This window comes from Pseudonaja textilis, chromosome 1 (assembly GCF_049901715.1).
Source record: "Pseudonaja textilis isolate UNSWEBS1 chromosome 1, rPseTex1.2, whole genome shotgun sequence".
In the NCBI taxonomy this organism is placed as follows: Eukaryota; Metazoa; Chordata; class Lepidosauria; order Squamata; family Elapidae; genus Pseudonaja; species Pseudonaja textilis.
Genome location: NC_141990.1, coordinates 99,800,989 through 99,827,235, shown reverse-complemented (window position 1 = coordinate 99,827,235; position 26,247 = coordinate 99,800,989). Strand labels below are relative to the sequence as shown.

At 44.5% G+C, this 26,247-nt stretch overlaps 1 protein-coding gene across 1 annotated transcript; it reads left to right on the top strand.

Annotated features, from left to right (window-relative positions):
* Positions 1 to 494: 494 nt before the first annotated feature.
* On the top strand, positions 495 to 2,576 carry GPR6 (G protein-coupled receptor 6). Its single transcript, XM_026726484.2, has 2 exons — positions 495 to 655; positions 1,163 to 2,576. Exon 2 carries the CDS (start codon positions 1,180 to 1,182, stop codon positions 2,170 to 2,172), a length of 993 nt encoding a protein of 330 aa, XP_026582269.1. The 5' UTR covers positions 495 to 655; positions 1,163 to 1,179; the 3' UTR covers positions 2,173 to 2,576.
* The last annotated feature ends 23,671 nt before the right edge of the window (positions 2,577 to 26,247 follow it).

Genomic DNA, 26,247 nt, shown 5'->3' with positions numbered 1-26,247 from the left:
CCATCCTTCTGTCTGGGGGCCCTTTTCTGTCAGTCCCTTTGCTCTGCCCTCAACACTGAACACCCCTTATGGGACCCCCTTTTCCCCATTCCTTCCGTCCTCTCCCCCCACCCAGGTTTACAATGGATCCCTTCCACAACATAGCACCTTTCTCCGCTCCAGCTAGGTTCAGTTTTCCTCCAATTGGTCCACACGTTCAATTGTGACTGGGATTACTATATGCCCCCGCTTTTTTTTTGGTCCCCGCCCCTTCCCGGGAGCTCGGCAGCGCTTTCCCTTTCCCAAGTTTTATGCCACCATCTGGGGAGTAATCCCTTTCTCTGCCCACCTCCCGCCCCCCGCCGCCGCTTGGCTGGCGCCCCGAGGCCAGAGCTCCACGTGAGCGCAGTTTCGCCCTGCCCTCTCGCCTCGCTCTCTCATTTACGTCAGACTCAGCGCGGTCTCAAGGCTCCCGCTCTTTCTCCCCCACTCTTGAGCTACGGAGGGTGAGCTGCAGCGCCAGCCAATTCTCCGCCTCCTCGGCTCCTGCCCGCCAAAGGCAAAGGGGAGACCGCCGGGGTTTGCAGCCACGCGACGGGAGCAGATTTGCGGCGGTCAAGCGGCGAAAGCAGCGAGACCCATGAGAAGCAGCCGTCAGCTTTGAGATCGAATCCGAGTAAGAAAGTGGTTCTGCCGGTTCGGGGGCGTGTAAGGTGGGAGAATCGCATCCCTGGGGAGAAGAAAGTGCTCAGAGCGGTGCTCTTGGTAGCAAGTAGAGGCTTTTAAAGGACTGGACTCTTGCCCATTACCTGCGCTTGGAAGGCGCCGGACAACTCCGCTGGTACAGGAGTTGAGTGAAAGATGGGGCGGGAAAGGAAAACTCGAGATTCAGCACCACGGACAGCACTCCGCGGCTTCCGCAAGCTGGGCTCGGTAGCCGATGCTTCGGTTCATTCGTTTCTTCCTCCTGCTCCGATTAGACTTAGAATAATTCTCCTTCCTTCATACATTACCTTCATCTCCCTGCTGGGTTTCACTCTTTCTTCCTCATTCTTTTTCTTTTCGTCCTCGTCGCTATTCGTTCACTTCTTATTTATTTTCAGGGGCTGCAGGGGAAATGGACTTTGCCTCGTGTTAACCCCCCCCCCCTTTCTTCTCTTGCCCTTCTTTTCTCCTTGTACAGGTGGCTCTTGCTGGCCGATGGCAGAAATGAACGAAAGCGTCCCCTCGAATGAGACTGGGGCTCCGGCACCTTGGATTCAGAGCAGCAGTGGCAATTCTTCGCTGGAATTTTCCTCCAAGCTCCCCATCTTTATCCTCAACCCTTGGGATATTATGCTCTGCATCTCTGGAACCATCATTGCCTGCGAAAATGCCATCGTGGTGGCCATTATATTCTACACTCCCAATCTGAGAACCCCAATGTTCGTGCTGATCGGCAGCTTGGCCACGGCAGACCTCCTGGCTGGAGTTGGCCTGATCCTTAATTTTGTATTCCAGTATGTGATCCAGTCAGAAACCATCAGCCTTATTACCGTTGGTTTCCTAGTTGCCTCTTTCACTGCTTCTGTGAGTAGCTTATTAGCTATCACAGTTGATCGTTATCTTTCTCTGTACAATGCACTGACTTATTACTCCGAGAAGACTGTCTTTTGTATTCATATGATGCTAATCATCACCTGGGGGGTTTCACTTTGCTTCGGACTATTGCCTGTCCTGGGCTGGAATTGTATGGAAGATTATTCATCGTGCAGTATTGTCAGACCTTTGACCAAAAGCAATGTGACTTTGTTGTCTGCCTCCTTCTTTTTCATTTTTATCCTTATGCTCCACCTGTACATCAAAATCTGCAAAATAGTTTGCCGGCATGCACATCAAATCGCACTCCAACAGCACTTCTTAACTGCATCTCAGTACGTTGCAACCAAAAAGGGAGTCTCTACCCTTGCTATCATCCTTGGAACCTTTGGAGCCAGTTGGTTACCTTTCGCGATCTACTGTGTCATTGGAGATTCCAACTACCCTGCGGTGTACACTTATGCCACACTTTTACCTGCTACCTACAACTCCATGATCAATCCCATAATTTATGCCTACAGAAACCAAGAGATTCAGAGATCCATGTGGGTTCTCTTCTGTGGCTGCTTTCAATCCAAAGTGTCCTTTCGTTCAAGGTCCCCCAGTGATGTTTAAGTGACTTCTCTCTCTGTGTAGGTTTGCACAAAGTGACAATTTTCAACTTTTTTGTGAATTACAGTGCCTGGTATGAACCAGATCCATGTTGTGAAATTGCTCTTTTTGGGTGGGGGGGAGGTGTTTAAACAGTAGCACTTTATGTATGTGTATTCTTGAGAATGTGACAGGTCTGGAGTTTCTGATTATGTGAAACTAAACTAAAAACAAACAAACAAAAAAAACCTATGGATGTATACAAGATTGTACATTGTATTTGTGAAGTGAAGGCATTCCAAGACTGCATAATTATAGCACTTTATTTTTAGCTGCTGAACTGCCAAAACAGTATTGCCATTTTCAAAGGGCAAAGAGAGAATGAAAATAAGTGAAATGTTGTCTAGTTTGGGATGTGAATGATAATATATTTTGCTGCACAGTATTGATAAATTATGACATTTTGTATACAAATAAAAAAATTCATTACATTTTTTTCTTCTGTGTTGAACTGTTTTAATGGCTTTAAAAACACAATCAACATTTCACACTGCCTCACCTTTCTATACAAGAAACATTCATCAGGTACCTTCACATAAATTCTTTACAAAGAGAAACCATATCTAAAACAAGGAAATAAAATACTATTTTGTTTGTTTACCTTCTGGTAAGGAGCAATTTATATTTTTCTTCCATTAAAAAAAAGCAATAGCTAATCAAGCTTTAGAAGACTCACAAACTTTGCTTGATGGAAATTCCCAGCCTTAGTTTATATAAAATATAATTAATAATAAACATAATTTTCTAGAAGGGTAAGGAGAGAGAAAATACCAATCCTCAAATATTTGAAGGCCTGTCACAGGGAGGAATGTGTAGATGTATTCTTCATAGCTCCTGAGGATAAAACAAGAAGTACTGGGTGGAAGCTTTACAGAAGGAGAGCCAAATTTAAAAGAAGGGATTTCCTGGCCATGAGAGCTCTGTGCAGAGAGCAGGCTGCCTCCTGGAGTTGTGAATGCGCAGTAACTGGAAGTGTTCAAGCAAAGACTGGACCATCACTTGTCTGGGTTGGTGTGATTCCTCCCCCAGAAAAGGGGTTGGACTAGCAGGCATTTCAGGTACCTTTCAAACCTTGTGATTCTCTGAGTGTAACATTTTAACTCTTGCAACATACTTCAAACTGGGCAATATATTCTGTAACTGGAAGTCAAATGATCATTTATCAGTTTTGCATTCGAATATTGCAACATATCTTAAGGATAATTGCTATGTAATCAATTTTGCATTTGAACACTGCAACATGTATTAGGGCTAATTGCTATATAATATGTCCCCCAGCCCCCTTCCCAATCTTAGATGTTTTCTAAAATTTAGAGTTCAGATCAAACTGGCTAATATTTGCATTCTGCAATAGCGTAGCCTAAAGAAGGGGGAAGGAAGGAAGGAAGGAAGGAAGGAAGGAAGGAAGGAAGGAAGGAAGGAAGGAAGGAAGGAAAAAAAAAAGATGGAGCTAACTTTATTAATATTATGATCCAATAACAGCAAAACTGAAAGAATAATACTAGCCTGGTAACTATAATACTAACGGTACATGGACAAACACATTAAATGCCCCATTTCAATCTGCATACAGAGGTGAGATGAGTTTTCATACTTAGATTTTTTTACAACTTGAACTACAACTTGAAGGATCAGGATTTCATTCAGGAATGATGAGTATAGCCTTGTAATGGGCATGCATGGTGTATATATTATAGCATACCCTTGTCTTTTTTTGAAGGGATAATGGAGCACTCCAGATTGCTGAAAGGTCTCTGTGGCTCATGTAGCCTCCCCACCTGCAACTGCTGAACAAATGAACTGAATGAATCCAGCCAACACAGAAAAACGAGTCCTCTGAAGTCTTCTAGCTTGGTATGAAGCACTATTATGGGGAGCCCGAGTCTAATAGTAATGGGATGTGAATAATGTTTACTAGCTGCAGTTAGACTTTACTGTTTGACAATAAGGAGTCCAAAAGTCAGCAACTTTGAGGACTATTTGATTATAAATCTAGGTCTGCAAACCAGGAAACAAAGAAGCACTGTAGACATATAAGCCTCCAAAATATTTCTCATTGCTTGACTGCAGTATAGTTCTCTGCCCTTGCTAGCATTGCTATGAAATGTTTCAATAGTGAAGCCTAGCATGTGAAGTGATATAGAAGCTGGGAAAGCAGTTTCATTTAAAGCAGGGGTGTCCAACCTTTCACCTTCCCTGGGCCACATTAGAAGATGAAAATTTGGTTTGGGCCGCACATAAAATAAAATAACAGTAACGATACCTGATCATCCCAAAAAACCATAGAAAACATAGTTAACATATTAAATTTATTTGGAAATGAAGTTAGTGAGATGCTTTTATTATTTATTATTAATTATTTATTAAAAAAAAATTTTTTATCATGTTTTTTTATCACGGTTTATCACGGTTTATTTTCCGGCCAAATTTTGCAGGGGGGGGAAAGAAAGCTCGCCTGCCTCGTGCCTACCTCTCCTCCTGCAAATGGCCCGGCTGGATGCAGCAGGACTGGAAGGCAGAAGCAGCAGTGGCAGCGGGGGCAGAAGCAGCGGCGGTGGCAACAGCAGAAGGTGGCGCTCTGACGGCACCCGCCTTTTCTGTTGCTGCTTGGCATGGCACTCGCCTCGCCCCGCCTCACGCCTGCCTCTCCTCCTCCTCCTCACCGGCTCTGGCACGAAGGTTGGGGTGGGCACTGGGCCGCATTACGAGGCGACCTGGGCCGCATGCGGCCCATGGGCCGCGGGTTGGACAAGCCTGATTTAAAGGAACCACCACATGATATGCCCTTATCAGTAAGTATGAACAGGCCTATTAGTTGTAGCACGTATCAGTTGCACGAATATTCACAAGTCTAACTTCCTTCTGATGACAATTTTTGTAGCACTTCTGTAAAGTGTTGGTAATTTCATAATTATGGCTGCTTATGACGGTTATATAATAGCAATAGCACTTAGACTTATATACGGTGCTGTTCACAGCGCTTTATAGCCCTCTCTGAGCAGATTACAGACTCAACATATTGCCCCCAACCATCTGGGTCCTCATTTTACATACTTTGGAAGAATGGAAGGCTGAGACAACCCTGAGCCAGTCAGGATTGAACTGCCAAACTACTGGCAATCAGTAGTCAGCAGAATTAGCCTGCAATGCTGCATTCTAACCACTGCGCCACCACCATATATATTTTCTCTGGTTATTGCTTATCTCCTGTTCTGCCCTGGATCCAGAGCTCTTCAACATTCCTACTTAGCTGAGGGAACACCAGGGATGCTCAACAAATTTATAAATGATACACAGTAGAGGAAGAAGGATTTATTGTCAAGACAGGCTCAAGTTTCAGAAGGATTTTGACAGATGTAAACACCAGGCCCCATCTTATACATTGCACTAGTCTACAAATTTTGAGAAATTATAGACCCCTGAGATAAAAAGTGTTAATTCTACATATTTTGATGAGATGAATTAGAAAACCAGGTGATAAAGGTGCTGGTTGGCTAAAGTTTTCAAAAGGTTTCACAATAAAGATTTATATACAGGCAAGTATAGTTGCCTACAAGGAAGTGGGGTGTCTAATGATCATGTTGCCTTGTAACCTCTTGACAAAGTAGGGTAGAACAATGAAAATGGTACCACATGGAAGTCTATACATTTATCTTCGCTTTGAGGACAGCAAGGCAGATGGCTATGAAAAACACATGGAAAATTTGCTTAGGTCCTATAGTGCACTTGGTGCAAACATGTCACTGAAAATTCACTTCTTACACTTGCATTTAGACTATTTCCCTTTGAACTGTGGGGAAATGAGTGATGAGCATGGGGAGAGATTCCATCAGGATATTACAGGCATGGAGAAAAGATACCAAGGGAAATGGAGTCCATCCATGCTTTCCGATTACCCAGGGATGAGCCTACTGCAGTTCACAAAAGAAAAAGCCAAAAAGCACAGTTTAGATACCAAATAAAGATGGAACCTTGCCATTTAATCTGATGTTCGTGTTTGTCAGTTTTTCATGCAAAAAGCATTCTCATGACTATATCACATTTTGCAGAAAAGTTATGGAGCATAATTGCACACCCCCTGCTAATTTTGAATTATTTTGATGCAATTTTGGCCTGAAGCTGTATCTTGGAAACTGCAGCCAATTAAGATTCAGAACTTACGTTCCCTTTATTAGTGACCCAGTTCTGGTAAAATTAAGCTACTTTCATTTCTGAGGCTTTCTCCTTGTAGACCAGTGTTGCAGTTCAACTGGAGAAATGTAGATTCTGTACTTGGGTAGGAAAAAACAGATGCTCAGATACAAGGGAGGTGGTATTACTTGTGAGAAAGTCTTATTGTCCTGATAGACCATTGATGAAACATTAACCAGTAGTGAGCTGCAGCTGCCAAAAGAGTTAATGCAATCTTGCACCAAGAGAGATAAAGTGTCAAAACCATGATTGTCAAAACCATGAAATAGTTAGTTCCATTCTAGCTGCACTGATAGTTCCATTCTAGCTGCACTGATCTGGCCATACCTGGAATGATATGAAAAACAACAGAAAAGGGTAATAAAGATGATGAGGGATTTGAAAGTTATATCCCATGAAGAACAGTTAAGGAACTGGGTAAGTTTGGCCAAAGAAGAGAAGGTGAAGAAGAAACATGACAGCAAGTCTTCAAATACATGAAAGGCAGTCACATGGAAGAGAAATTTGCTGACCATGAAGATTATTAAGTAGTGGAAGAGCTTGCCTCCTGAAGCTGTGGGTGCTCCGTCACTGAAGGTTTTCAAACAAAGATCGAACAACCATTTGTCTGGAGTAGTCAAAGGATTCCTGCCTTGGGGATGTGGTTGAGTAGAAGACTTCCAAGAACCCATTCAAGCTACAATTGTTCAATTGTATCAATATTTAAGTAGCAACAAATGTATGAAATAAGAGTTAGAACTAGATAACCTTCCAGGTCCCTTCCAACTCTGTGATTCGATGAACAAATTACACATAAATAAAGAAAAAGTAGTAGGTTTACTTCTTAATATGTTTTTCATATACTGTTTCTGATTACATTGTAAACATTCTGGAAACATTATAGGCTAACTATTTACAAATTTCTTAAGTGTAAAATATTATTCTGAGATTGCAGGTACTGTATATTACTACAGATAGTCCTGGATTTACAATCAGTAGATGACCATTTGAAGTTACAAGAGACTTCCACAGAGCTATTTACAACCCAGTTTTGAAGTTACAATGGCCATATACAAACACAGTTCTGATCATGTGATCATATTTTGGGTGCTTGGCAACAGGCTCACCTCTGTGGCCATTTGTAGCATCCCACAGATGTCCCCACAATTTACAATGTTTTTTGATGGTTTCCATTTACTTTTGGTTTACTTTTTGGTTTGTGGAAGATGGATTTACTTAACAATCACCACATTCACTTAACACCTATGGCTTTCACTTCATGGCCATTATAAAAAATGTGGCAACTCATGAAATATTTCTATGGTCTTTTCAGAGTTGCCAACAGAAAGGCAGGGGGGAGGGGTTTGAAAGAGCAGTGCGGCAGCTTGGAAACCGAAAGTGTATTCCATAAATAGTTTTCAAAGATGGTAACTATGTGACTGAAGTTTCTGCTGCGCAAAATTCTAACTGGAGAACATGATAGATGATTCTTGGCTATGGATGTGTCCCATTAGAGAATATGAATTACGATACACCCAGGGGGTGGAGGAAAACCAGGGTCAAGGGTGACAATGAATGTTGTGTGTCAGAGACAGCCAGGCAGTGTCGGACATGTTAACTCCCAATAAATCCTTTTCGAAGTTTTGGAAGATTGGCTCGAGACTCATGATTTAATTGGGATAACTGCCGGAATCCTGACAAAACGGTTGTAACTTTGAATGTGGTTATAAGATGTCTTGATTTATGACTACAATAACTTGCCTTCATAATTCTGGGCTCAATTACATAAATCAAGGATTACCTGTATATTACCAAATCAGCCACCATATCCAACATGGTTTCAGCAAGGGATAAAAACAGATAGCCAGAAATTATAGATAAGACAAGATAAACATGGGGTCAAAACTATTGTAATGCCCTCAGTAGCCCTGGATATTCTACCAGGATATCCTTCTCACCAGGGTCTGGGGCAGCAATGAGGGGCATGCTGTTTGAATGAACCACTGTACTTATAATAATATCAATGCCCTCCACAGTCCCAGAGGTTGTATTCAGCAGTTCTGACAGTTCTGGAGAACCGGTAGTGGAAATTTTGAATAGTTCAGAGAACCGGCAAATACCACCTCTGACTGGCCCCATCCCATCTATTCTCTGCCTCCCGAGTCCCAGCTGATCGGCTGGGTCTTCTTTGGTTGCCCTGCACAGGAGAATGGAGCTGGAAAGCAGGTTAGTGGGGTGAGGTGGAGATGGGATTTTGCAGTAACCTTCCCCCAGGAGTAGGGAGGGAATGGGAATTTTGCAGTATCCTTCCCTTGCCATGCCCACCAAGCTATGCCCACAGAACCGGTAGTAAAAAATTTTGAATCCCACCACTACACAGTACCTACACAACTGTACTTTATTCCCTTAGCCCCCATGTCACAGCAAACACTGTCAGTTTTTTGCTTTGCTTTGCTTTACTAGAGTCAGATATTAAAAATCTATTTACATATCATGAATGTAACATACAAATACAACACCGCCTTCCAATATTTTCTCAAGGTAACAGTCCAATGAGATAGTCTGGACTGAAAATAACGTGACCTTCTGTAGCTGAAGGTGGACTTAAACCTGGTTCTCCTTGCTTAAATGTTAATGTCCGAATTACGCACTGGGTCATTATTATTTTTTGGGCACAGAGCAATGAGCTATTTTTAATTTTAGGAGGTTTCCTGTATAAAGATTGGCTCATTGGCATTCCAAACATTTTAGGATTACCCTGGATCTGCTGAGAATTTACTCATGCATTGGGTGATAGGGAGCTGTTATTTGGCTACATAAACAATGCTGGAGTTTGAAAAAGAAGTACCAATTATCTTTTTACTGAACCCCACAGGCATTCATCATAATAAACTCAATTTCAAACCTGAGGCTAAGTGAGGTCACTATCACAAATTAGTCACCAATATGAGGAAGTAAAAGATGAAAACTGAACTTGTAAACTCTTGTTATAATCTCATGGCTGCTTTATTGCTAAATTGCTGCCCCCCCTCCCCAAATCTGACTGCAGTTTCAATCACCACTGGCTCTTGCTAGTATTATTCAAGCTTTTTGAAAAGAAGCCTTATTTTCCATACTAAAAACCCATATATACTGTACAGCAGGGGTGTCTAACTCAATTTCATTGAGGGCCGCAATAGGTTTGTGTTTGACCTTGGGGGACCGGGGTGGGTGTGGCATGGCCAACATGGCATCACTTATGTTGGGGAGGCACCTGAGGTGGTCCAAGTGCTCTGCCAGAAAAAATGGGCTCCCAAACTCCATTTTCAGCTGCGATGGCCTCCTACAACCCTCTGCCAGTGAAAACAGAGCTTGTGGGGGCCACACATGGCCCTTGTGAGCTCTGTTTTTGGCTGAGAAGGCCTCCTGCAACTCTCTGCCAGCAAAAACAGAGCTCGGGGGGCACACATGGGCCTCCCCAGCTTTGTTTTCACTGGCAGAGGCACTGTGGGCCAGTCCTTTGCTATTTCCAGGGGGGCCCACAGGCCCGATCTAAGTACCCCGCTGGCCGGATATGGCCCCTGGGCCTTGAGTTTGACACCCCTGCTGTACAGCATCATATACGAGGATCACACAGGTGTCTTTCTTCTAAGGTCTTCACTCACTAAGAACCCCTTACTAATTTTATATTTAATGTTTACTCAGCAAGTTAGATACTGGCATAGCAAGTCATACAAGCAATTCTCTATACAAGTGTTTGCTCCTTCAGGGTAAATATTGCATTACGCAGAATTCAGAATTTTCTTTCTGTTTAATGGCAGGTAACAGTCCTTGAACAGGGCAATTCTTTCCAGGTAGATGGCCTAATTAGCCATAATCCCCAGACAATTTGACCCATTGACAATGCAGGCATATGTGGCACATTTTCTTATTATTTAATAATTTGATCACTACTGTTATGTCCCTGGACCTTGAAGAAGTTCCCACCAAGGTCCGTTCGCGCTGCGGGGGCGGCTGCCCCTCCTCATTGGCTGGGTTTCCCCAGCAGCCTGCTATAAAAGCAGGCTGCTGGGTCCAGCCCTTGAGCTGTTCGCTGCGAGCCAGTCCCAGGCTGAGCAAGCACGTTCAGCCCTTGTAAATAAACCTTGTTGCACTAAGCCCTGGTTCAGCCTCTTATTTCCCATACCTAATACTGGCGACGAAGGATGGGATGGCTACCAGAGGCAAGCTGCAACGCTGAATCACTAATATGCTGATCTGCAGCCCAGAGAGAGAAAGCGATCAGCCAAAATAGGGCAAGCGCTGACCGCAACCCAGAGAGAGCGATCAGCCCGAAATGAGAACGAACGCTGAATCACTATAACGCTGATCCGCAGCCCAGAGAGAGGGCGGTCAGCTAAAATAGGGCAAACGCTGATCGCAGCCCAGAGAGAAAGCGATCAGTGAACAAGCCAGCGAGAGTGAGAAGCGCTGCGCAGCCGCAGCCGCCGTGCCGTTTAGGCGCGCGAAATTCGAATAGCTGTCAGCTGAAGCACATTCAAATACAACACAGCGTTGTATTACGAAGTCACTAACGCCCACACAGGCGCGAATTTCAAAAAAGACGCTACCAACGACCGTTGCAGTCTAAACACCTTCTGATCCCCAGAGAGAGAAGGGAATTGCGAAATTTCACCAGAGCTGAAGTCACTTGCCTAGCACAGGCACTAAACCTCTACTGCTACCCCAGAGAGAGAGAGCACTTGCCTAGCACAGGCACCAAACCTCTACTGCTACCCAGAGAGAGAGCATTTTTCCCAACAGGTTAACCAGCAGACCTACAACATGAACGCCAATCCAGCCTTCCCAGCATTCAAGCCAGATGAGGAGAAGTGGGAATCATACAAGAATCGATTTAATTATTACATCGACGCCATCGGATTGGCTGAGGCAGGGGAACACCGAAAGAAAGCACATTTCCTGACCTACTGTGGAGCCATCGTTTCGATACAGCCACAGCTCTTGTGGCTCCACGTGAGTTAAAATGTCCCCTGACAGAACTGTTAGAAATCCTTACTAACCACTATTCTCCTAGACCTTCACAGATTGCCAGACGTTTCACCTTCAGAATGAGGAAGCAGGGGGACAAAGAGAGCATCAATCAGTACATGGCTGCTCTCAGGACTGCAGCACTCCATTGTGGGTTTGGCAGCTACCTTGATGACATGCTCCTAGACCAGCTGGTCTGTGGGGTCAAGGACCCGCGCCACAAAGACGGCTGCTCGCCAAAAAGACCTTAACCTCGCTCAAGCCATCGAGGAAGCCCTGGCAGAGGAGCTGGCATCTCATTCAGCCACCGAGATCCAAGGTTCTGTCACCAAGCAAACAGCAGTTTCCGTCCACTCAGAAGAGGTGATCAATGAGGAAGACCCGAGTGACGAGGCCGACATTCACCGCCTCACAAACGCCAGGCGCCTCAGGTAGGAACCAGACAGGATAACACCGGGCCATCCAAGCACATCACGTTGTGCCTTTCCTGTGGTGGACCCCACTTGAGGACCACATGCAAATTCAAAGGAGCCACTTGCAACAACTGCCATAAGAAGGGGCACATTGCAAGAGTATGCCAAGCCTCACACAACGCAGCACAAAGGGCATCTTCATTCGCACATGCCGGACCCAAAAGGCAAGTATTAAACTGCCGCACTAATCAAACTTGCTATTCTATTAGTAAAATCTCTCTTTCCGTCTTATTAGAAGGTAAACCTTGCAACATGGAGGTTGACACGGGGTCAGCGCTCTCCATTATTTCCTGGAACACCCTCAAGGAGCTTCAACCCAGCCTATCAAGAAGCCGACTCCAGAAGTGCCAGCTTAGCCTAAAGGACTACCAGGGGAAGACCATTCCTGTAATCGGCAGAGGCAAGTTTTTTGTTAATTTTAAAACCTTTAAGGGCCACCTACCTCTAGTGGTAGTGAGCGGCAACCTCCCTACACTTTTGGGACTTGATTGGTTTCCCCACCTCGGGTTAGGTCTAACAGGAGTCCATGCTACCTCAACCTCTGACACGGACTCCTGTTTGCTGATTACTCAGACGTATTCAGTGATGAGTTAGGGTGTTATAATGGCACCCCTATCTCATTTTCAGTCGATCCCCAGGCAGTCCCAATTCGGTTAAAACCTCGCAGAGTTCCATTCGCCATTCGGCCTAAATTAGACCTTGAATTAGATAAATTATTAAAACAAGGGATCCTGGAGCCTACAGACTTCGCCAAATGGGAGACGCCCATCGCCACACCCTAAAAAAGATGGTAGCCTGAGAATTTGCTCAGACTACAAGACCACAATCAATAAATTCTTGCAAGTTAGCGCTTATCCAGTACCCATCATTCAGCATTTATTACATACTTTTGAACCTGGCACTATCTTCGCCAAATTGGACATGTCTCAAGCATATCAACAGTTCCCTGTTGATGACCAAACGGCAGAACTTCAGACCATTGTCACCCACAGGGGTGCTTTCCGGTGCAAGCTGCCTCCAGTTTGGCGTAAGTGTTGCCCCAGGCATTTTTCAATCCCTCATGGAGCGGATTTTACAGGGCCTTCCTGGAGTAGTACCCTACTTCGATGACATCTTAGTCTCGGCCAGGAACAGACCCCAACTCTTCCAGAGAGTTAGAGCAGTCCTGGAGAGGTTCAGGCAGCATGGCCTCAAGTTAAAAAGAAAAATGTGCCATTGCCACTAGACAGGTGGACTTTCTGGGTTATAAAATTGACGCCTCAGGCATTCACCCCTGGAGTCCAAGGTTAAGGCAATACACGAGGCACCCACTCCAACCTCCAAAGCAGAACTGCAGGCCTTTTAGGGCTCTTGAACTTTTACGCGTCATTCCTGCCCCATAAAGCCTCTGTGGCAGAACCCCTCCACAGACTTCTGGATAAAAACGGTTTGGCACTGGGGACACAAAGAAGACTCCGCTTTCCGCGCAGTCAAGTCGCTACTCACATCAGAGGCAGTGCTTATCCAGTTTGACCCCAACCTCCCATTAGTACTGGCCGCAGACGCATCTCCTTTCGGCATTGGGGCAGTTTTAAGTCACAGACTGCCCAACGGCTCCGAGGCCCCTATCGCTTTTTTTTTCCAGGACGCTCTCTGCAACAGAGCGCAATTACAGTCAAATTGATAAAGAAGCCTTGGCAGCTGTTACAGCGGTGAAGAAATTTCACGAATTTCTCTTTGGCCACTTTTTCGAGCTAGTCACCGACCACAAACCGCTTTTAGGGTTACTAGCAGGTGACAAGCAGACCCCTCAAATTCTGTCCCCCAGAATGACCAGATGGACCCTTTCCTAGCAGCATACTCAGTATAGACTTGTGCACCGCCCGGGTAAAACATTGTCCCACGCAGACGCTCTTAGCCGCTGCCCCTGCCTGACCCAGCTGAAGACCCTGCCCGGTCAACGCCATTTTTGAAGTCACCCAACTGGACCTACCAATCACTGCCCTTGATATTGCCAATAAATCCAAAACGGACAAAACGATCGCCCAGGTACTGGACTGGGTGAGGAGGGGGTGGCCGGGCAGTGACATTGAAGCTAAATTCACGCCATTTAAGACCCGCTTACAGGAACTGTCGAGCTTACAGGGCTGCCTGCTATGGGGCACTCGAGTGGTCATCCCGACATCTCTGCGTGCCGAGTGCTGGAGGGCGTTGCATGAAGGCCACCCTGGCATCGTCAGAATGAAGGCGTTGGCGCGGTTACATTTGGTGGCCCGGCCTTGATGAGGACATCAACAAATGGGTAAGCTCCTGCCATCCCTGCCAGGTTTCCCGTCCATCCCTCCAATTGCCACCCCACCAAGTGGGAAAGTGCCAACGCACCCTGGTCCAGGATTCACATCGACCTCGCGGGCCCATTGCATGGCAAATGTTCCTCGTGGTCGAGACTCTACTCAAAGTGGATTGATGTGGCACAACTATCCACGACCACTTCACAAGCAGTCATCAAGGCATTGACTCGCCTGTTCGTAACGCACGGTCTACCAGACTCCATTGTTTCCGACAATGGTCCCCAATTCGCCAACCGAATTCAGTCGCTTTTACGGCCAACCTGGGCATTCGTCACATCTTCACGGCCCCTTTCATCCTGCCAGTAATGGGCTAGCAGAGAGAGCTGTTAGGACCACTAAAGAAGCCCTGGCCAGGTTCAACAAGGATGACTGGCACCACAAACTATCCTGTTTCCTGTTAAGCCAGCATTCAACCCCTTGCACAGTAACCAACAAGTCCCCGGCCGAGCTTCTGATGGGCAGACGCCTGCGAACTGTATTGGACAGGCTCCACCCACATTACTGCCCTGACTCTCCTCTCGCTTCCACATCGGGAGTAGGCATTTTGTCTTGCAGGAACCCGTGTTCGCGAGAAACTTCGCTGGCGACCCATTGTGGATCCCAGGAGAAATCGTAGCCATCACAGGACCCAGATCATACCGGGTTAAGCTGGAAGATGGCCGGGTCTGGAGACGACATCTGGACCAGCTTCGAGACGCCAGGGCACCCTTGTCAGCCGCGACTCGGGGCACAGACCGGTGAGAGTCCGCTGCAACTTCCACACAGCGACATCGACTCCGATGACCTGCTAACGTCTCCAGCCGGACCAGAGAATCCAAATGATGACTGCGGCGACCTAGGCGTCCAACCCATCCGAGCCAGACGGCGCGTGAGGACACTCCCAGCGTCCAGCCCTACTGACCCCGGACCTACTCCGACCGAGGGTGGTACTGGGACTCATCATCGAGCCAACAGTCGCCAATGGACTCTGATCCACTGAACAGCACACCAGAGTTGCGCCGCTCTGGGCGTCAGCACAAGCCTCCCGTATACCTCAAGGACTATGCGTGTTCGCATCTGGGGGAAGGGGTGTTATGTCCCTGACCTTGAAGAAGTTCCCACCAAGGTCCGTTCGCGCATGGGGCGGCTGCCCCTCCTCATTGGCTGGGTTTCCCCAGCAGCCTGTTATAAAAGCAGGCTGCTGGGTCCAGCCCTTGAGCTGTTCGCTGCGAGCCAGTCCCAGGCTGAGCAAGCACGTTCAGCCCTTGTAAATAAACCTTGTTGCACTAAGCCCTGGTTCAGCCTCTTATTTCCCATACTTAATAACTACCATGCCTTTTTAGTCAAGATAGCCATTGAATCTCTTTGCTTACAAAACAGCAGAACAGAACAGCAAACTCACCCTAGATAAATACCTAACCAGCTAAGACCATTTAAAAGTGGTCCCAGCTTCCTCTAAAGCAGGGGTATCAAACTCAATTTCATTGAGGGCCACATCAGGGTTGTATTTGACCTCAGGGGGCCCAGGGTGTGTGTGGCCAGGGGGGGGCATCGTTAGCTCGATGTCATTTGTATTGGGGGTGCCTGTGGTGGCCTGGGCAGGCTTGGGGGCATTCATTGTCTCCAGCAGAGGAAGGCAAAACCCTTGTCCTCCAGAGGAGCCTCGCCGTCCTTCTCAGGCCATGCGGAGAACCCCCCCCCATGGCGGCACAGGCTGTCCAGACCACTAGGCAGCAGAGGGCAAGCTCCCACCCCACAGCCCAGCCCCTCTTACCCAAGAGGGTGCCTGGCTGCGCTTACCTCCTCCTCAAGGCTCCTGCTACTGTGCTCGCTCTCCTTGGCCAGGTTGCTCATGGGGTGTGCAGGAGGGCAAATGTGGGTCAGAGGAAGGCCTACTCCCTCTCCATGTGAGGAGACCTGGCTTTGTAACCAAAGCATTTTCAGTGATAGGATAGAAGACCATCAGGAGAGGTCAGGAGGAAGAGACAGGGAGATGGCAAAAGGGCAGTAGGGCTGGCTGGTTGCCAAGTGCGAAGGCAGGATTCTCCCTTCCTCTCATTATAAACTCCCTTCCTTCCTTCCTTCCTTCCTTCCTTCCTTCCTTCCTTCCTTCCTTCCTTCCTTCCTTCCTTCCTTCCTTCTTTCCTTCCTTTGTTTTCGGCTGCAATGGCTTCCTCCAGCACTCTGCCAACGAAAGCAGCCTCCACCAAGTTGTAGATCAGTGCCCAGTCTTCCTGGGCTGAGCCAAGGCACCGCAGACCACTCTGTTGCTGTTTCCAGGGTGGCCCCGCAGGCCAGATCTAAGCACTCCATGGGCTGGATGCAGCCTATGGGCCTTGAGTTTGACACCCCTGCTCTAAAGGACGAAGTGGTCTTTCTCAGAACAGACTGGGGAGCACGAGAGAACTCAGAGAGAACAACAAGGTAGAGTTACATATCTTGAGCAGAGTATTCCATGGTTTCTGACATCAACACAGTTCTGTTTTAACCCATTTCTGAGCAATGTATCAGTAATATAACCATTACTGTTCTCAAAAAAATTGGATAAACTATTGTTAATTTTTAACAGAACTTCCCCCTATGATTATAGCAACCCAGGTCTCTGAATGCTTCTAATAGTCACATGAATAATAATGTAAATGATCCGGTATAGAGACAATTGCAAGAAATCACTCTCTGCTTCTAATGATTTCTGGGAAGAAATCATCCTAAATAAAGAGGATAGATCAGTTTTGTTCTGGTTAACTCTTAGACTAGAATTGACGTCAGTCTAGTTGCAGTAAAAAGGTGGCTTTTCATCAGGCACAGTTCTGATCTGCAGGGATACCTGAGCAGAATACCATTATTATTACCAGCAACAACATTTCTGCTTTTCCAGATTAGAAAAGCCTTGAGTTAAATGCAAATGCTGAAAGCGTTTTCAGGAAGAAATGATGTGCACTGGATAATTGTATATATGTCATTTTTAAACTCTCTTCACCTTGTTTGGAGAGCTATTTAAAATTCAGAAGCATGTAATGATTGCTTACATGGCAAGAAAGCTCAGGATGGAATAGTTGAAGCAGAATTTTATTTACAGATAAATTTAGGCTTAATCGGTTTCATGACTTAACTACAGAGGTTAAATTAGTATAACTCGACTATAAAGTTAATATTGATTCTTTACAAATCATTCCTGATGTGAATTAGCCACTGCTCTACAGTATTCCTTTTAGGTTTGGGGTGTCAAACTCGATTTCGTTGAAGGCACATCAGGATTGTGTTTGACCTCAGAGGCCCAGGGTGTGTGGCCAGGGTGGGCATGGCCAACTCAACATCATTTGTGTCGGGGGTGCCTGTGGTGGCCCGGGTGGGCCTGAGGGGATCCATTGTCTCCAGCAGAGGATGGCAAAACCCTTGTCCTCCAGAGGAGCCTCACTGTCCCTTTCAGACAGAGGACCCCGGATGGTGGTGTAGGCCTTCCAGAGCCCTAGGCAGCAGAGGGCAAGTACCCAGCCTGGCCCTTGAACTCCCAAGGCACTGGGACCCCACAACCCAGCCCAGCCCTGCTTCCCCCGAAGGGTTGCCCGGCTGCACTTACCTCCTCCTCAAGGCTGCTGCTGCTGTGGTCACTCCCCTTGGCCAGGTTGCTTATGGTGTGTGGGGGAGGGCAAAGTGTGTGGGTTAGAGGGAGGCCCACTTCCTCTCCTCATGAGGAGAGCCAACTTTGCAACCAATGTTTCCTCAGCAATAGGATGGGATACCACCAAGAGAGTCAGGAGGAGGAGACAAGGGGATGTTGAAAGGGCAGCAGAGCTGCTGGTGGCCAAGAGCTAAGGCAGGATTTCCCTCAGACCATCCCTCCCTCCCTTTCATTATAATCTCCTTCCTTTTGTCCCTCCCTCTTCATTTTCTTTCCTTTCTTCCTTTCCCCTTTTCCTTCTTTGCTCTCTTCCCATCTTTCCTTCTTTTTCTTTTTCTTTCCTCTTTCCTTTTCTCCTTTCCTATCCCTTCTTGGATGCTCAAATGCAAAAGGGGAAAAATTTCTTGATGTTTCCTTGCCATGTGATCAAATGCCACTTTTGCTAGTAGTTTCTTTTCCTAGCACTCTGCCAGTGAAAATGGAGCTTGGGACAGCTGTGCACAGCCCTCCTGAACTCCATTTCTGGCTGTCACAGCCTCCTCCAGCATGCTGCCAGCTGCCACCAGGTTGTAGATCATCCCCCGATTGGCCTGGGCCGGGCCAAGGTACTGCAAGCCGGACCTTCACTGTTTCCAGGGTGGCCCAGAGAGCCAGATCTAAGCACTCTGAGAGTCGGATGCGGGCCACCGGCCTTGAGTTTGACACCTCTGTTTTAGATACTCAGACTGTTTTCTTGGATTATTTTCTCAAGGTCCATTGTATCATGTCTCTGTGAGTGACGTAGTGACCTAGTGATAAAGACACTTGTCTCCCACTCAGAAGGTTGAGAGTTCAATCCTAGGTAGCAGCAGATGTTTTTCTTGTAGGGGACAAAGAAAAAATATTTGCTGCAAACTCCACATGGCATTAGAAAGGGCATCTGGCCAGTAAATGCTCAACTCCATCCAGTCACCCCGACTGTACTCCAAATTAAAGGATTACAGGTCATAAAAAGGAAAAGATATAGGGTGTGTGCATGCATGTCTTGGTATGTGCATATAAATCCAGGAATGGTGTTGCTAATAAATAATAATACTTCCTACGTCTGATGAACTGTGAGGATTTTTATTCATTCATCTAGGAATGAATTTAAAATCAATTAATCTTCATTGAATAATATTATGGAAAACGTATCTTTCCAAAACTATTTTCAAACTCCATCATTTTGAAACGTTAATTTAATACCATGGGCAAAGGAGCTGGCAGAAGAGTGGAGTTGAAATTCAAGTGCATAAACCAACCAAGCATATTTGAGTCTCACAGTTCCAGAAGAAAAGAAGAAGAAATTGTAAAACTGCTTGCTTGTTGCTTCACTGTTTAAAGAAAATGTTTATTATTTTGGAATTAGATTATGAATGTGGGCACAATCCAGTCCACAGGAACTTTAAATTTATTTCTCTTAGATTTAAATGTTTCTTACTTTTTCCACTGCACTCTGAGCAGGGCCAACTCAGGGGGCCCAGGCTTTTCTGTCGGTTCTGAAACTTCTGAAGTGCTCGTTTTCACTTGTCATCAAAGTTCAGCACACTTTTTACCATTTTAAATCACTTGGACTTTACTAGGCTTAATTCCAGTTTGATTACACCTAACAATTATAGAAAAACACTTTATCATAATAATGTTGTAATAATACTGAAAATACTTCTGACTGTTGCTTGATTGTAGGATTTTTAAAAATTGAATAACAATAATAATTTGTACAGATATTTGGGTGGGTGTGGGAAGATGAAAATGCTTCCTAAATATCTGTAAAAAAGTCTCACAATATGCATGCCAATTTACTTCACTAACCTGAAGCATATTATATTTTGAAATGAACTAACTATGAAGTGGGTGATTGGTGGTATCAACTCACTTCCAGGAGTGAGTTAATAACCTTGAGAGTTGATATCCCTAAAACCAAATATCTCTAGAACATCAATCTGTATTCCTCCCCTCCCCCATTGCATCCATATGGAAAAGGGGAAGGAAGAGGGTAAAGTCTAGCCAGCTGAGTCTCTTTGGTGGCTATACCTTGATAATTGTGCTGATTTAATAATAATAATTGTAACCTTCCTAAGACCTTGAGAAGAATCCAATAATAAAAAAAATGCCAAATCTAGGCAGTTCTATCTGGTGGATTGCGTGTAATTAACAAAATAGGAGGGGGAGGGGGAGGGGGAGGAGGAGGAAGAGGAGGAGGAAAGTGACAGTGCCCCTCTTCTCCTTTAGAAATTGGAAGATTCAAAATTGTCATTGCAAGAGTAACCCTTCCATTCTGTGATGTGTGTGTTGCTGGCACCCAAAGTGAGTCTAATGCATGTCGTGCAGAGAGAGAAACCTCTAAATTTCAGTGCCCTACACACACTCATCAATAAAGCAAGGCTTTCAGACTTAAATGGATGAAGCTGGTAAATGTCTACATCTGCTCTGCATCAATTTATGTCATAAAATGTTCACAAATATATAAGTAAATGAATAAATTGACAGCACTCCAAAGCCAAGCTTTTTATTAGATGAGCTATATCAATAGGTTAAATACCAGAGCCTTTATCCAGACCTTATTCAATCCATATACAGCAGGAGTTTTGCCTGGGGATAAAACTAAAGGACCCACAGAAGGATGGTGCACTGTTAAAGCTTACTTTGTTCATCTCACTCGTGTGCAAAACTACGATGGGTAACATCCAGAGATCAAACATATTTATATTTCAGATATACTGACCTTTTGTAATTATATATTGAAATGTAGGTGTACGGTCCATCCTAAGTTAAATACATTTGAATTTCAGTGTTTCAAACATAAGAAGAGTTATCACGTGAATGTGATGTAAGCATTATTGCAGTGGGGACATGGAGCTGTTGCTGAACTCTGGAACAATTAAGACCTATGAGTGTCAGACATTCAGTAGTGTGACATTTGAGACCTTGAGCGCAGTGGTGGGATACAATTTTTTTACTACCAGTTCTCTGGCCGTGGCTTGGTGGGTGTGGCAGGGGAAGGTTACTGCAAAATCTCCATTCTCACCCCACTCCAGGGTGAAAGTTACTGCAAAATCCCATTCCCACCCCACCTCACTAACCTGATTTCCAGCTCCGTTCTCCTGTGCAGGGCAACAAAAGAAGACCCAGCCAATCAGCTGGGACTCGGGAGGCAGAGAATAGATGGGGGCAGGGCCAGTCAGAGGTGGTATTTGCCGGTTCTCTGAACTACTCAAAATTTCCGCTACCGGTTCTCCAGAACTGGTCAGAACCTGCTGAATATCATCTCTGTCTTTGGGACACAAAAAGACCAAAGGCACAGATTGTTGACACCTGATAGAAAATACTGACGTCCTTCTTTTGCTGCCGTTAAAGGTTTGGTGGTTTTTTTTTGCCTAAAGCAGTGTTTCCCAGACTTGGTAACTTTAAGACACACGGACTTAAAACTTCCAGAATTCCCCAGCCAGCATGGGACCTGAGCAATACGGACAGGGCAAAAAAGATGTAGAGAAGAAGGGAGGTAAAAAGCAAATATAAGAGCCGGTTTTGAATCATGCTATTTTCCTCTTACATAATTAGGTGGGTGGAAAGAGGGGAAAAAGGAGTAAAAGAAAAAGAAAACCTCAAATGCTTGCTAGGTGACGCCAGGGAAGGGCCCAAAGCAGCCGATCTTGCTGGAAATGGAATAGGTTGCTGTGTCTCTGCTTCGGAATGACTGGTGCCTGGTTTTCTTGTTTTTAATATTCATCAGGTGCTCGTTAAAAAGAAAATCTCTGCAACTATGTGGCTTGTTTTTGGAGGACATGGAAGTTTGGGAAAGAAAAAGTTTTCTTCAAAGACAATTCAACAAAGCCCGTGCTGTGCAGGGTAAAGATTGAGCCTCCTGATGCATTCTTTTTCCAAGAAAATGGTAATGGAACAGGAGCTGCCAGGCAATAGCTCCAGAAAGGCTCACTTTGCATACTGAAAAGCCCCAATATTATGTACAATGGCAAAATCTAAATTATTACTACATTCAAGCATGTTGAAAGTGATTCTTCCTCCCGCCAGGCCCTGCAAAATTACAGTGGCAAATGACGACTGTTGCTTTTCCTCCTAATGTTCTTATGCAATTGTAATTCTGAATTTTAAAAAAAACAAAACTCTTTTGTATTCAAATACATTTTAGAGCCAGACTTTCTCTCTCAACTTGCCTAGGCTAAAATCCTTAATGTAACTTTAAGCATTCCCTCCCCCGTCAATAATTTTTAAATTCAGAGATAAAAGTGTGTGTTATTATGCCTTTCTTCTCCATCGGGGGTCCAAAAAGCTTTTGGGATGATTGTTATATTTGGGAGGTGAAAGCATTTTAATGGGCATTCTCTTTGAGGGAATGCCACAAAGGCCCAGGCAAGGCGCACAAAAAATTGCCATTTACCAAAAGCCCTCCATATTATCTGTTTGGCTTCCAGAAGGTGCTATTAGCTTATTTCTGCTAATACATGTATGATGTATTCTGCTAATACATCTCTCTGTTATTTTATTTTCTAGCATGCTACCAAAAACCAAAGAGCATAGCCCAGCAGAATTCTTGGAAGTACCTATTATACTCTTCGTTTTGCAACATGCTTCCTTCCCATTTAATTTATTTTTAATTAAAAGAATCTGAAAATTATAAAATAAAAATCGGTTGAGACAAAGACTTGGATGGATACTGAGGGAGGTATCTGCAGGCTTTGTATACTGTAGCTATTGTTCATTCTAATATTATAATTTTTAGAATAATAATAACAATAATAACAATACCTTGATAGGTGGATAAAAATGTCAAATCCAGTCTAAAAATCTGGCTGACTATGCAACCAACCATAATAAAGTAATAGTAAAGTATTTTTTCTAGGAAACTTATCCTCAGACGATATTTTTCTGATACTTGCTCCTACAGTTGCCTCTTTTTAAGGAAACATTGACTAATCCTGGACAGTACATAATCAACTTCCAAGAATTAAAAGTAACTTTTTTTCAAATAAGGGCGCAACCTTTTTTTTTTTTTTGATTGTTTTGAAATATAATTGTCAGGTTTCATGTTGATTATACACTGCAGTGAAGATTCAAAGTGAATCATATAGGAAAGGAGCTGGAAGCAAAATGACATGCATTTGAAATCCTATATGAGTACACTTTTAGGTTCTGTTCTGATAACATGTGACATATTTAAAATGATTAATATTTGTCAGAGTTTTAATTGTAACAAGTAACATTTTACATCTCAAGGAAACATATGCCAGTAATGTAAGGTTCATACCTGTGGGCTGACATACTATGTAACTTTTAGTTAATGTTATTTAGTGTAGAATGTCTAGATAATTTAGTCTGTTGACTACATGTGTTTTACCATGTATTGTCTGGGCATTAAGATTAAGAAGAGATCAGTTCTGTTCCGTGCTGTCTCTCTTTGCAATGACAAATGTAATTGCTTGTTCTTCACAGTTCTTCTGTTCCTGGTTCCTTAATCTGTACTGGTATCTGTCTACAATGTGCTATCACTTCCCAGTGCCTAATCGCAATATATCTACCAGTTTATATTCACTCCCAAGCGTTCCAGTAACATTTGCTTTTATCTTGCTGTTTTTTTAACCCCATTTCCCCACTTATTTATTTATTTTCTCTCAATAACACACTAATCTCTTTAGGAATCCTTTCTAGGACCTACCCATGCTTTCTCAGTCACTCTCCCTGTATTATAATGCAGGGGTTCCCACCCACCTGGGCTGTGGATCATCACTAATCTAAGATGTGCCAGAAACCAGGCCATGCAAAGTCCCATCTGTGCATGTGCAGGATGCAGGCAGCATGGCAAACCATGCACACAGCCAGTCCATGGAAAAACCTATCTCCATTGAATTGGTCCCAGGCACTGAAGAGGTTGGGGGCACTGTAATAATGTGTGTCTTGTTCATTATGGTTTGTTGAATAATCCATAACTGCAGTGTTCAGGGGTCACCAACCTTTTGGACCTCAGGGACCATCAAACTCATAATTTTAAATCCCATGAACCACAGACCCTGGGAAAATCCCTACCGATAGCTCATTCTTTATTTGGGATTGCACAATACCATCTCCAACTCCGTTCTCAGGGGGAGAGAGAGAGAAAGAGAGACTTTTGGCTTCATGTAAGGAAAGCAGCAGAAGCAGCAGAAGTCTTTCTTTCTCTCCCCCAAACTCCACCAGAAATGAGTCTTTGTGAGACTTGTCGCACCGGCGCAGCCTCTTAGAATAGAATGTCTTGCAGGGTCCCAATGACTCATTTCTGGTGAAGTTTGGGGAAGAGAAAAAAAGACTTTTGCTGCTTTCCTTGCGTGCAGCCAAAAGCAGAAGAAGAAAGAAGTGGAAAGAAGCAGCCCGGTGGCCAGGCCAGGTGCATGGGGCGAGTGAGGCAAGTTCCCCCCTCTGCCCTCTCCCCTCACTACCTCATGTTGTTTGCAATGCAAGCCTTGTGTTCCCATGGGCCATGTGGGTGGCACAGACTTGTGTTTCCACACAGCCTGGATTAATTGCTTTGGGAGGTGCTTTGGGGGTGACATTTCTCTGTGGACCACCAAAATTTTCTCATGGACCACCAGTGGTCCCCAGCCCACTAGTTGGCGACCACTGGCTTAAATCACACATTAAGCTGAAATGAAACAGATAACAGCATGTTTTATTCTAATATGTAAATCCAGCCTATCTCTAAGACTCATCTGCAATACACACACTCTCACACACACACACCCAGAGAGAGACAGAAAGAGAAAGAGAGAGAAAGAGAGAGAGAGAGAGAGAAAGAGAGAGAGAGAGGCAGAGAGAAAAGTGATAAAGTGATAAAGCATTGAACTGCCCCGTTCTCTTGACTGTCTTCAGCTTAGCTCACCAAAACATTGCAGAAAATACTGGAAGAGTGTTAAGATGCAATAGAGATAGTGTGAGAGAAATATTGAATTTATGCTTGGAACTATATTGGCACCCCAACTCTCCAGAAGAATTAGACAGACTCTATTCAGTGCACTCATACTTTCTTTTATCCTGCTGTGTTGTTTCCTCTTCCTCATTATTTCTCCCAGAGCACTACCATGTGCAATGACAACAATTGTCCTTTTAACAATAAGAAACACATGAACTCTTATGCAACATCTGCTCTCAGGAATTGTCTTCGCCCTAAAAAATTTCTTTACTTTTTTCTTGGGGTAGGATGGGGGGGGGGGTTGGGGGGAAGAATAGGTATCATTATGTTCATAACACTAGATGAATCCTAGAACGGAGTGCAAGGTTTTCATTTTTCATTTTCTTCCTAGGATTTCTTATTCGTGGTATCAAGAACATCAGGAAAAATTTCAACATCCCCTTTGTGACAATGGGAAGATAAACCTTTTCTTTCCTGTGTTGGACAATATTCCCACAGGAATAACCCATTGGATGCTGTATGATCAAAATCAAGAGAAAGTGAATACTTTCTCCCACTCTGACCTCCATCCAGAGCCCTTCTGACTCGTTTATCCTTAACGCTACAGGCTAATTGGTGAAAAAAAGTAGATCACTTTTGCTAGAGATCTGAGCTGCTGGTTTGCAAAGGGCTTTTGAATTTAGGACAAAAACAGCATGAAATTAGATCAAAGGCTGTGTATGGCCTGAGGCCTGCAGGTTGCCAACCCTGCTTAAAAGAATGCTTGGAACAAGCTAATTTACTGTAACTCACTGCCGTTAGGGAGTGTGTGAAGATGATTAATGGCAGTCTCAAATTCAATTTAAAGCTTGGTGCATTTTCTTTTATTTTCTTACTGATTGGCAGCTCAGTTCAAAAGTCTTGGGATGGAGAGGTATACAAATATTGTGAGAAATAAATGAATTATTTGGAAGTTAAGCCTGGAAAAATGAGATGGTTGCATTAAATTATTGGCCGACGGCAATACTTCTTTCTTTGGGTTTAGCATCTTTGACAATAGACAAGAAGATTCCAAACAAAGTGGAAGTGAGCAGGTCACAACAAGCATTTCCTCCTACAGTAAAAAAAAAAATATGGCAGGAATACGGGCTGGACTATTGGAAAAGGATAAAGATGACATCTTAAGGGAGTTTGATGAAGTTTACAGGATTAGCACTAATTATGCGAGATGCCACAAATGCCCAAGAGAAGTCCATATACGATTTGTGAGAAGGAGTGTCCGAGATATCATATATAGGATGTCAAGAGATGAAACAATCGCGTATAAAGGTAAAGAAGTCTTGATTCTCAAACAAATACCAAGAAGAGTAAGAGAACAAAGACGAGACTACAAGTTCTTAGCAGCTTACCTAAATCAGAAAATAATCGTATTTAAATGGCTAATCCCAGAGGGGATGTTAGTTTTTCGGAAGGAAAGGAAAATTAAAATAGACTCCATGGAAAAGGCCCAGGAATTTTATGAGGGATTGGTAGCTCCGGGAGACCAGAGCAGAAAGGAGG

Bases quoted from the DNA above. Each gene is read 5' to 3' on its own strand.
- GPR6 (XM_026726484.2), top strand. From the start codon at position 1,180: ATGGCAGAAATGAACGAAAGCGTCCCCTCGAATGAGACTGGGGCTCCG.